The sequence below is a fragment of the Podarcis cretensis genome (assembly GCF_951804945.1).
Source record: "Podarcis cretensis genome assembly, chromosome: 13".
Taxonomy (NCBI): Eukaryota; Metazoa; Chordata; class Lepidosauria; order Squamata; family Lacertidae; genus Podarcis; species Podarcis cretensis.
In genome coordinates this window covers 4,210,233-4,223,073 of record NC_137182.1, presented here as the reverse complement: position 1 = coordinate 4,223,073, position 12,841 = coordinate 4,210,233, and the positions used below count along the sequence as shown (strand labels likewise).

At 41.9% G+C, this 12,841-nt stretch overlaps 1 protein-coding gene across 2 annotated transcripts in view; it reads right to left on the bottom strand.

Annotated features, from left to right (window-relative positions):
* COL15A1 (collagen type XV alpha 1 chain) overlaps positions 1-12,841 on the bottom strand; it is a 144,191-nt gene continuing 131,350 nt past the window's right edge. The window contains exons 36-43 of one of the 2 annotated variants that reach the window (XM_079949277.1): positions 12,213-12,357; positions 9,514-9,578; positions 4,665-4,793; positions 4,429-4,488; positions 4,000-4,059; positions 3,409-3,594; positions 2,794-2,909; positions 1-1,960 (exon numbers count right to left, since the gene is read on the bottom strand). In XM_079949277.1, the coding sequence (XP_079805403.1) occupies positions 1,753-1,960; positions 2,794-2,909; positions 3,409-3,594; positions 4,000-4,059; positions 4,429-4,488; positions 4,665-4,793; positions 9,514-9,578; positions 12,213-12,357 (969 nt within the window). In that variant the 3' untranslated portion in view covers positions 1-1,752. The remainder of the gene's footprint in view (positions 1,961-2,793; positions 2,910-3,408; positions 3,595-3,999; positions 4,060-4,428; positions 4,489-4,664; positions 4,794-9,513; positions 9,579-12,212; positions 12,358-12,841) is intronic. The other variant, XM_079949278.1, reaches the window with a different exon arrangement.

The following is a 12,841-nucleotide window of genomic DNA, read 5'->3' as shown; positions in this document are numbered from 1 at the left end:
GACAGTGGGAAATATGCTTTTATATTACTTAAAATGGAAAAATAGAACTGGATTTCACATTTTTACATCATATAAAAACAACATTGGTTACAATGATAAGGACTCTGGAAGAAAACAGCTTTTGACTTACAGCTAGCTATTAAATAACTGATTTGATGTCAAACGAGTCATAGAGATCACTAAAGAGTAGAGCTACTAGCTTATGTTTCAAAACAGTAATTATTGCCTGCCGTTATAGTGTTACATTATGACAATTTTAAGTGCATAGCTTCTTATACAATATACTGTGAGACCATATAGAACCAAAATGTTTACAGCATGATTGGAATACTGGTTTTTGTGAGGGTCATCATGTAGTTCATTAACAATTCCTAAAAGCTACAATTTAGTTCCAACGGAAAACTGAACAAATGAAGGGGAAGAGGTGAGGAGAGGAAAAGCAGCAAGTCTGCATTTCACTTAACATGGAATAATGATCCAATATCTATCTGAAAGAAAACATGACACCTGCCTGTCGTTGCTTTTGACAATTCCTGTAGCAATAAGAAGGCAACTTTCTCCAAACTGAAATGAGAGATGTAAACACATTATGCTGCCTTTCAATCAAATTAGCTACGGACAGTTTTGCCAGTACTATACACAGTAACGGTTGGGATCCCACGTGATTCCACAGACACTTCATGTTTTTCTGTTTTCTCTTTCCAAACTCTAGTTCTTTGTATTGCATTGGATGCTTCTGCTGAAGTTCTTCCTGCTTTGGGAGAGGCGCTTTGAATGGGGCAAGGTTCCAAACAGAAGCTTTCTACGTGCCCTTTGGGGAATCAGCTATTTAGCACTATTATAATGACCTTTCAGCACAGTTCAGGGGTTTTTTCAAGACCGCAGTAGCACCAAAATATGCATCAAATTACATTTCCATAGGGGTGAAATTCATATTCCTTGTGCTGCCCTCATGCAACGATGGGGGAGGGAGAGATGGCTTAATCCAAGGTCAGTTACATTCAAACTTGTTTCCTACCCAAAGGAAGATGTTAGGCAAACTGCTTTGTAGGGTTCCAGTCTTCCAAACCATGGCCTTCTGTGTGCCAAGTTTCTTAGAACTATGCAGTTTGTTCCATAAAAGAGGGGTGTGAACGCGTGCTTCTCAAACAGCTGTTTCCTAAGATGTGTAGCAACCTACTTTTGAAACTGAGAGGGATGTTTGAGAATCAGTTTTCAGCCTAGTATTGTGGTAGGCAGCCTAGGGAAGATGGAACGTGAAGCTAACGAGACAGTGATGTTCAATGGCTTTTTACCCAGCAGAAAGGTTTATGGAACTTTACATCTGCAATAGTAATTCTGCCCCTTCCGTACTAGAGACAATTGTTCTAGCCACACTGGAACAACATACAATGGTCCCTCTTGTTTGCATACTATACCTGGTATCTCCAACCAAACTTTTCAGTAACTGCCCCAAGCAGGCTTATAATAGGGACCAGTCCCATATTGCCCAGGCACTTCTGTGTGGTTGTTCAGCCCAGCTGATCTACACAGTTTCTGCATGGGTTGAAATGTTTCAGAAGAATGAATTTCACCATCTTGGAATATGATTCTGCATTGAGGTATGCTTTCTTTGGTTAGGTTTTTCTTTTTTTAAAAAAAGTATGCAATTACAGTACAATATTTACATAATTAAAAAATTATATGTCAGTGGCAACATTTCTTTAATAAACTTTAAATTTATATTGGGAGTGGGAAGGGGACTTGTTTCCTTCATATGTCTGAGACATAACTGTTTTCAATGCAAAGAGTGATGAACCTGTTGCTACAGCTATATGCCTTTTGATCCAATAACTTCCCAGACTTCAAGGGTGAGGCTTGTCCCATGACGGCCAGATCCGCTGTCCTCCAGGCTTCGCAGTAGTTGCTAATGAGTCGTATTCCATTTGAACTTGAACCATGCCAGACAACTTTCTGAGGCCTGAAGTTAGAGGAATGATTTAGTAATATTTCTTGGAAAAATAATTCCATGTGTATGGCTAGTTCCACGTTTGACATAAATTAACTTAATTTTATTCAGTAAAGTGCAGGGGACTTTAAAAGAGTTCACTTTCTGTAGGGATGATCGCAGAGTGGGGAGTGGGGTCCGGAGGGAGCACACTTCCCTACCTGCAGGCAGCCTCAGCCTGCGTGACCTTGGGGTGCGGAGCACACACACCCCTCACAGACAAAGCCACGGCTGCTTGAACATCGTTGCCTCTGTCTAACCTTTTGCAGTCTCAGTAGTCTGCAGTGTCCTGTCTGTAGCCTTTGTCTCTGAGACTTTTTGTCTCCTTTGTCATACACTGTGCAAGGGAGAAATGACGCGGTGGAAACAGGTGCCAAAATAACTTTGTACCACCCCACGATCTCGGGACCGGAAGATGTGTAAAGGTCACAGCCCAAAATGTATCTGCCTGGTTTGCATATTTGTCTCAATAAAAGGAGGCTCCACAGGGCTGGCCGGCAGCTTGCATACAGCTCACCTGTGCGCAGCTCACCTGCATTATCAACTCCTGCCTCATGTCCATCACTTCAAATTTGCCTTCTGTTTTTACTGTTCAATTTAGGCCTAGTTTTTGCACCTTGCTCAGATGCATAGTTTTGGCCCTGAAGAAGGAAGTTATTAATTCTCCCCTGGCTGCTCCTAGAGTTCAGGGGAATTTTAAATATGTCCAAAAGCATACTTGCAGAGTGATCTTGTTAAAACATTGGGCTAATATTTCACATAACACATGGTAACACCCGAAACTGTGTAAATGACTGTGAACTTACCAAGCTGGATCTGTCATGACATCCCTACCATCAAAGGAGTATATTGGAATCCGGAGGTCAAACTGTCCCCCATTGCCAGAGAATATTGACTCCCAGTTACTGAACAATGTTTCTCCCTACAGGAAAGAAAGGAAGCCAGCTTTCAGAAGTGAAATTGCCCCTGCCCTGACCAAGTTGTTTCCCCCTCAGTTGTTTCACATTCGTCTTGCCTGCCTCTGTTTTTTAACTCTTTGAAATTCTACCACCATGCAGGGTACAGAGAGACCAAAGAGTTGCCAGATCACCACCTGAAAAACACCCGTTTCCTTATCAGCCCACAGCTATGGAGGAAAAACCAGGTATTCAGTTCCCTTGGTGTGTGGTGACAGTGGCTCAGCTGTGAAAATGCTCTGTACAAGCAGATATTCTTCCTTCATTAATGAATGAATGGGCGCAACCAAAGGTGGAGGAAAGTGGTGCTAAATGGGCATAGTTAAAGGAAACGTGGGCTACAAGTCTAGGATCAGCATGATGGTTTTTTCTGCTTACACCAGATCTATCAGTGTATTTCCAGTGCATGGCACATTCTTATAGGGACGAGTTTTATAAAGCAAAGCAGGCAAAATAAAATCTTACCTTAAGATTAACTATAGGCACATGATACCGGTCAGCTTTCCTGACCACCGTCAAGAGATCTTGCAGATGGGAAGACAAGAAAGCTCTGTATGTTGAGAGCAAACCAGCAGCCCGAGCTTGTTGAAAGCACTGGTAGTCAGCTCGCATGTCACCAGAAAACGGGGTGTTCAAGGCCACCAGATGAAGCTGCGGAATAAAGGATGGAGGAGCTTGGGGTTGTAGTGGCAATTAAGCCTCTAGCAGTGATTAGTTATGGCTGTGCTGCATTAATGTCACAGCAGGGCACGTCAGGTGGACTGTATTGACCATTTCACTGTATGTTTTTATATTCTTTGCCAACCTCTTTGAGGATTTACTTATAGTTAAAAGGTATACAAATTAAAATTAAAATCATGTGGAAGTGAACTTTTAAGAGGAATTGACTTTCCTGCAGCCAAGCCAGAAAGCCAAAGGCCAACTAGAGACTGCACCTATGCGCCACAGCAACGTTTCGTAGGATGTACCATGGGAAGAGAAATGGGGCAAACACACCCTTTATCTACAAACGCAGCTAAACCACCCAAAACAGCACAAAACAAGCCTCCTACTTACACTTGGCCTTCGGCCGTCAGTATTTGAAGCTGGGATTGGTGCTGGAAGGGGTTGAAATCCCTATTAGTTTAACACAGAACAAAATAAAGCATTAAAACGAGAGAAAACAAGGGTAGAGACAGACGTAAGGTTTTAAGAGCACTCAGTGTGAGTTAATGAGCCATAACCTGAGCTTGGCTTTGCAGCTCTTATGACAGACATATATATTATGATTTGCCCAACAACTACCATCATTACTTCTTCACAGGGGATAGAAGGTAAGTGAAATGTTTCATAAACTCCTCATTCAGCTGACTAGCATATTACATATTACCACGAACAAGGAGAGACTGGAGCTCTTAGAGGTCCCTTACTCATGTCCCATTATATATGGTCTCTGTCAGCATTTGATACAGCACTTCTCAATCAGAAAGGTGTTTTAATACTTACTGGACTTGAAATTGCTGGAGGTGGGGGGCTGTCAGCAGGAATAGGAATCAGTTCACCAAGCTGGAGTAAAACATAAAATGAAATTGAAAGGAGGACATAAGCAGTGATGAACTTTAAATGAAATATTTTTCCCACTCAGGGGGTAATCTCAGTTCTGAAACATTCCTTTCAACAAACAAAGCAGGTGACAAATCTTGAACAGAAGATGAGTTGCCTATCCCCAAACCAACTGTTACCTGCAATTTTTTCCAGCCTCCTTGAGTACGAATAAACACCTCACTGGTTTCGCTGAGGTAGATCAATGTGCCTTCGGACACTAAGTGGACCTTTTGTAGCATAGTGTCAACATTTCTAAACCTTGTGACCTGTCAAGATAAAAGCATTAATTGCTCAAATAAAAACAATAGCCTATGAGAATGTACTTTTTATCTGGACAAGAAATGACCAAGAGTTCATGAAAGGATTTTTTTTTTTAAAGAAAGCAGAACCTAAGGGTTATGAATAATTAGTCACAGAGGCTATTTGTAACAGCAGAGGCAGTAGCTCAGTGAAGAAGTGCTTGCTCTATGTGTATAAGGTTGCAGGGTCAATCCAGTTTCTGTAAATGGTGTCAGAGACAAGCACTGTGAAAATCCCTGGAGAGCCACGGCAAGTCAGAAAAGTCTGTCTGTCTGTCTATCTATCTATCATCTATCTATCTATCTATGGGAAACAATAATCTTTCTCAGTTTCCTAGACCCAGCCTGCTGCTGTTGAATGACATGAGCTGTGTATGTGTTTATGATACGATACGATAATCTTTATTGTCATTGTCCCATACAGAACAATGAAACTGAAGGGGAAAAAATCTACATAAGACATTCAAAACCAACAAGCATGCTATCCCAGCTATCCCAACCTGGTTAGCCCCCTAAAAACTCTGATACCCCATTTTTAAAATACAATACACTCCCATAGAGACTCCTTAAAGGTAAAGGGACCCCTGACCATTAGGTCCAGTCGTGACTGACTCTGGGGTTGCGGCGCTCATCTCGCTTTATTGGCCGAGGGAGCCGGCATACAGCTTCCAGGTCATGTGGCCAGCATGACTAAGCCGCTTCTGGCAAACCAGAGCAGCGCATGGAAACGCCGTTTACCTTCCCGCTGGAGCGGTACCTATTTATCTACTTGCACTTTGACATGCTTTCGAACTGCTAGGTTGGTAGGAGCAGGGACCAAGCAATGGGAGCTCACCCCGTCGCGGGGATTCAAACCGCCAACCTTCTGAATGGCAAGTCCTAGGCTCTGTGGTTTAACCCACAGCGCCACCCGTGTCTTTACACTGCCTTTAAAACCAAAATTGCATTTGGATATAAACTGTTTCTCAGGCAGCTAGTCCTAGTCTTTATAACCCTGTACCTTCTTCCAGAAGGCAGAAGCTGAAAGAGATCATTTCCAGGGTGCGCACTATCCTGCGCTATCTCTGCAGCTTTCTTACGGCACCTGGAAGCGTAGATTTGATCCAAGGTGGGAAGAGTGCACCCAATTATTCTCTCCGCAGTCTTTACAACCCTGGACAGCATTGTTTTTACCCTGACCGTGCAGCTCCCAAACCACACACACAGACCATAAGTTAATACACTCTCCACAGTACAATGGTATCAACACAGGTCCTTTGAGAGATTGTTTTTCCGGAGTATTCTCTGAAAATATTTGTGTGTGTTTACGTGCACACCATGCTACTGGAACACAAAGGGAAGGAAGAATAGGGGCAAAGTAGTTGAGCACCTCCTTTGCATGCGTAAGCTCCTAGGTTCAAGCTCTAGTTAAAAGGAAATATGTAGGCCTGCTTGAGAACTGCTGGCAATATTGAGAGAATCAACAGTCAGCCCCAGGAATATGGCAGCATCATATATTCATATACAATGATATGTCTCCTTTGTCCTCTTCCTAGCTTTTGAAACAAGGTTAGAGAATATATTAAAGCACCGTCACAAGGCTGTGGATGTGTTACAGCTACACTAAAATCAAAGGTCACCCTTAAAGATTGCAAGTAATGGGACTGAACTGACAACAAGAATAATGCTGTCCTTCAGCTTAGCTTAGTTTTTGTTTTATCTGTAATGCTGGAAGTTCACAGCCTTTCCAAATGAAGAGGGGAATGTTTGGCAGGAAGACTAAAAAGTAGCTACCCTGGATTTTAAAGATCAAAATACTTTAACCTTACTGCTGTAAGGTTAACCAACAGAAATACATTTCTTTTTACTGTTTAGTTCATGACACATACATGAACATAAGGCACGAACAGCCTTAGGCTTGAGGGTATTTTAAAGAAAAGTTACAAATCCAGTTCATAAAATTACACAAGCAGCAAAGCAGGAGGTTGATTAAAATATAAGATTTTATAATAGTTCATGTAATAGTTCATGAAAAAAACCAAGATCTGTTTATTATGAAGGCTAAGAATTAATATTTACACAATTCATGCAGATTTCTTTTGAACGAACAACTGGCATATTTTATTGTATCTGCGTATATTTCTTGGAAACTGAAATCTGTGACCATCACGGAGGAAATGCAACATTAATTATCACAAGATACTGCAGTTTAATAGAGCAGAAAAATTATTATTTACCGAATGAGTCAGGGAATATTTGCTCTTACAAGAACATATCTAAAAGTTATTTTTTAAAGGGCCAATGGGACTTCAAAACTGCCTACATTATACATCTATTCTCATTGGAGAGTGGTATGAATGTCTGAGCCTTTTATACCTGAAGGAGAACAATTATGCTCATTTATGTTATGGAGCTCAGCCTCCCCTGAAAATACCAACCCAGTTTAGAGGAATTCAGATCGACAGTTTCCTTAGGAAGAAACCCCAGACTCAATATTACATAATTGGTTAATATAATAAATTTCTATCTATCTTTTCATAATTCTCTGAAGGTGGACAAAAACTTCTGCAAAATCACAGAAACAGTTTACTGAGCAATCATCTGAATTATATGTGCAACAGCAAATAAACTCAAGAACCAGCACATCAATCAAGGTGTTCAAGGTCATTAACGGAGGCAAATAATATCTGACTGTGGAGGAATTTCAAAGATGTGGATCACCACCAAAAACACCTGGTTTCTGGTACCTCCTAATCTAACAGATCACAATGGTGGGCCAAAGACCTTTGAAGATCATCTTGAAACCTGACAGGTTTTTATGCTGTTGAATAAAATATTACCATATTTTTTGCTCTATAAGACTCACTTTTTCCCTCCTAAAAAGTAAGGGGAAATGTGTGTGCGTCTTATGGAGCGAATGCAGGCTGCACAGCTATCCCAGAAGTCAGAACAGCAAGAGGGATTGCTGCTTTCACTGCACAGCGATCCCTCTTGCTGTTCTGGCTTCTGAGATTCAGAATATTTTTTTTCTTGTTTTCCTCCTCCAAAAACTAGGTGCGTCTTGTGGTCTGGTGCGTCTTATAGAGCGAAAAATACAGTAAATCATTTACTTTGTCATTTCTTGAAAAATAGGATGTTTCACTGTTTGTAGATATTTGAGTAATATGCTTCTTTAAAGAACAAAAAAGTCACCCAACTTATATTTTCCTTTGATTCTTCTTAGATGGAAAATTACGTATTTCCAGATCAGATGTTTAGCAGTCCCAATGTGATTGAGGAAGCATACAGGGCAGCCTGTGGACTTGCAACATGGAGGGACTGGTTGTATGAACTGGCAGAACCTCAGTACACACAGCTGCCACAATCTGCACGATTGCAGCATGTATTTCTTGAACCATTACATTAGCAGAGATTGCAACTGAAATGTATAAGCCGCTCTTCACTGACAGTGCTTCATGCAACAATGTTGTTGTGTAATCACTGTTGGCGTAATGTGAACAATGAGTCGTGTTTTGAGGAGCATATCCCTCATGTCTGTAAGTGTGTCAGGTGCACTGGGCTAGCATAGCAACAGCAGCAGGGTCGAGTGTAGGACTTGCTGAATAATTCACTCTCCCATTGGTTCAGGAAATGTGCCCACATGTAGAGATGGGTCTCTCTCTCCCCCCCCCCCCACCTTTGGTGATCACTCATAGCAGAGTAAGATTGTCTTCCATTAATATGGTCTTAACAGTCTGTCCATAAGTGGAGGTCAGTTGTGGATCCACACATCTTTCCACAGTGGGGACATAGGTTTCCGGGTGGGAGTTGATCACGGTGAGGGTTTGCCAAATGTGCCTTCCTCTTAGCTCATTTCTCCTTTTTGCCCTGAGTTTGTGCTTCTTCAAAGTCCATGACACCTTTGGCAAAGGCTGTTCTCCAATTGGAGTGCTCGCAGGCCAGTGTTCCCCAGTTATCAATGCCTATACTACATTTTTAAAGATTTGCCTTGAGAACATCTTTAAACCTTTTTTGTTTAAAGAGAGATGGGTATAATACTCTCTAGGGCATTGCTTTCATTATGGTTCTGTCCTGTCCTGTTTGCTGTCAAAGTCTGACTCTGAATCTGTGAGAATCAGGGGTAGAGATTGGCTTTTACATTGCAGCATTAGCTAGCATGGGGATAGTGTTAGTGAATCTCTCTGTAATATGTATCTTTACTTCAAAGACCTTTATAGAGCAGGTAGCAGCATAGCTGCCAACGCTTCCCTTTTTTAAAGAGAAATTCCCTTATTCCAAATAGGATTCCTTGCAAGAAAAGGGAAAAGTTGACAGCTATGGGTAGTAGTGATTAGTAGTATTGCGTTGGGAGACAATAAACACTTTGTTACTTTGAACCGTGCAGGGGAGGAGTTTTTCCCTCAACTGGGGACTCTGAATGAAGATGTTCTGCTGTGAGCAGGAAATCTCTGAAGACTCCTCTGCTGATACATCACATGCGTTGAGGTGTGGTGAACTACAGACTGACTTCCACAAATCACCAACAATCCCTGCTGAGTTGCAAGCCTACTATCAGTCCTTGTGTCCTTGCAGAGTATCATGTTGGAACCACCAAGCAACACAAGTGTCTCATACCCACGGTCAGTCTAACTTGTTTTTGTCTGGATTAATATTTCTATTGCACTGAAAGTTTTAGGAAGCTCTTAAAGAGGCAGATACATGTTCTTACCAAGTTCCTGGTCCCAGGTAATCCAGGTTCTCCAGGAGGTCCTGGTGGGCCTGGAACAGCTGCTGCTTAAATAAAAGAAAACCATGGTTTGTATTATTATCTCCTTTAAAGACACTGACTATATTACTGCCTGTCTGGAAGATGCCGGCAGCAGCAGTACCTACAAGTTAACACTGCCTACAAGTTAAGAATTATTGGTTTACAACATACAAGCCCTTTGCGTTGCCTCGAATATTTTCATCAGGAGATTTTAGCTCTAGGCCTGGTCCAGGTTGCTTTGGATTAAGCTATAAAACAGGTGGTGGTCAGTGATTGGAGTTTTGGCATCAGCAGTCTCTGGGAAAGAGCAGATATGAACTGACAAATAGAGCCAGACTAGACGTTTGGTGAAACACCTTGGTTTTTAGAACTTAGTTCTTTAAAAAGTGGTGGAGGAAGGTGCAATTTGGAAATGAATTCCACCCTTTGCCCGCCTTCTGCTTCTCCCTTGTACTCTTTTCCTTTGGCCCAACTGTGGCTGGCAGGGCTGAGGGGGGACAGCTTTGGATCGGAGTGCAGAGACAAAGCTGCAGATGTGAAGAAGGGTTAAGCTTCCCTCAAATGTCTGTTGCGTCTCAGCTCCAAATCGTTCCATTCTGCCATTTTGCAAAGACATTCAGCAGAGTCCTAGGTTCCCAGAGTTTGAGCTCTCTAGTTTGGCCTTTATTCAGCAGGAATACAACAAATGAAATGAGTAGGATGGAGAAAATGGCTCTAAAGTAATAAAGAAGTGATGAGCAGACTTCCAATTCACAACACCACCAACCTACTTAATCAAATTCTGATTAGTAGCAGCATTCCAAGGTTTCAGGGACAAATCTTTACCAGCCCCATTCCTCAAGTTTGTTGAATCTATTTCTATCATTTATGAGTTCAAATTTCTGAATATGAGAGCATAAGTTACAGGAAAGCTAGTACCTGAAAATATACTGTTGGTTAATCCCCCTTTGCCAAACTTTTTTGAAATAATAATAATAATAATACCCCACCCATCAGACTGGGTTGCCCCAGCCACTCTGGGCAGCTTCCAACATATAGAAAAACATAATAAAACATTACACATTTAAAAAGCTTCCATATACAGGGCTGCCTTCAGATGTCTTCTAAAGGTTATATAGTTACTCATCTCCTTGACATCTGATGGGAGGGTGTTCCACAGGGTGGGTGCCACTACCAAGAAGGCCCTCTGCCTGATTCCCTGTAGCTTCACTCTTTGCTGTGAGGGAACTGCCAGAAGGCCCTTGGTACTGGACCTTTGTGTCCGGGCTGGACGGTGGAGCTGGAGACGCTTCTTCAGGCATACAGGGCAGAGGCCATTTAGAGCACCAACACTTTGAATTGTGCTTGAAAACATACTGGGAGCCAGTATAGTTCTTTTAGGACTGGCCTTATGTGGTCCCGGCGGCTGCTCCCAGTCCCCAGTCTAACTGCCACATTCTGGATTAGTTGTAGTTTCTCAGTCACCTTCAAAGGTAGCCCCATGCAGAGTGCAAGAGGAATCCTCTAAGGCTTGTATTGGTTTCCAAATTTATATTTTGTGCAATATGGCAATGTCAGTGGAACATTCAGGCTGCAGTCCTGTACCCATTTACATAGGAATAAGCCCTATTGAACTCGATGGGACTTACTGCTGAATAGACTTGGTTAAGACTGCACTATAAGTAGGACATTTTTAAATCAAACATGCTTTAAGGTATATTTTCATTTATTTATTAACTGATATATAGTATACCACCTTTGAAGTTACCTTCTCAAGGTAATGTATTTATTCACAATAATAAAACATAATATATAAAACATCCAGTTTAAAAATGTAGTGCCCTCTAAAAATTGAGCAACAGCTATTACTACACAGTGGTAAATAATGAAGCAATTAATAAAAGCATATACTGCAACACATCTAAGTAAAGGATAAGATCATTGGTGCCTCAATTTTGAGTTTTATTTTTCTCTTCCTCCTTTCCCCTTGTGTGTTGTATATTTGTTTATTTATTTATTAGAATGCAAGCCTGAGGATGAGGGACACAGGTGGCGCTGTGGGTTAAACCACTGAGCCAAAGATCTTATAATAAATAAAATAATAAATAATAATAAAATCTTGTCCGATGCAAGCCTTGATGATTTTTAAAAGTCTTTAATTTTTTAAGAATGTGTGTTTAGTTTGAACTTTAGGTAGAAATTCCATATTGACAAAGGATGAACTATGCATCACCCAGCAAAATAGGCTTTTGCCTATAAAAGCTCAAATTGCAATTTATCACTCTTTAAGTGCTACAACAATCCTGGAATAAACAGCTACCTATCCAGGGCTTGGGTATGCCCAGTGGGATTTTTAAAATAACCTATTTTTTCCTCTGACAAACCTTTCCGGAGAATAACACAAAATGTCCTCTCAGCTGCAAAACCATAGAGCATATGGCAGGTAAAGAAGGAGAGAGATGTTTTAAAAATGCAGATCAAATTCCAGAGTCCACTTAAGTACATAGAACTAGCTGTATCATTCTTGGATCCAGGCCCTTTTCCCCCTCCAAAATTCAGTGCAGAGGTAAAATATGCATAAGCAAAGAAAGCTGTCTGCTTGGGAGGCAAATATTTATGCCAATTCATGTTCATGTCCACACAGGTGCACCAGGCAGAAAGGAGACATCCATGTGACTTACCTGAGCCATATAATGATGGAGGCCCTGGTGGGCCAGGAGGTCCTGGTGGGCCAGGAGGTCCAACTGGTCCAAACCCCGGAGGGCCAGGTAGCCCAGGTACCCCAGGGGGGCCTCTAGGCCCAACCACTGTGTCTCCTTTTGGTCCCTAGTAAAGAAGAAGAAGAAGAAGAGTTTGGATCTGATATCCCGCCTTTCACTCCCCTTCAGGAGTCTCAAAGCGGCTAACATTCTCCTTTCCCTTCCTCCCCCACAACAAACACTCTGTGAGGTGAGTGGGGCTGAGAGACTTCAGAGAAGTGTGACTAGCCCAAGGTCACCCAGCAGCTGCATGTGGAGGAGTGGAGACTCGAACCCGGTTCCCCAGATTACAAGACTACCGCTCTTAACCACTACACCACACTTCAGTAAAACCAATCTCCTCAAGGGATTATTACAGTAAATGCTGCAGCTGCAACAGCCTGAGGAATAGCGCTGACACCTGCAGTAGGCACCTATGTCCATAAAAGTCGGAACATTTTGGGGGCATTTATGTGTCAAACCTCATTCTATAGCATTACAGAAGTACGTTCCATCACATCCATTTGGAGTCTGAAGTCGTGCAGCCCATGCAAAGTTTCACCATTTTAATG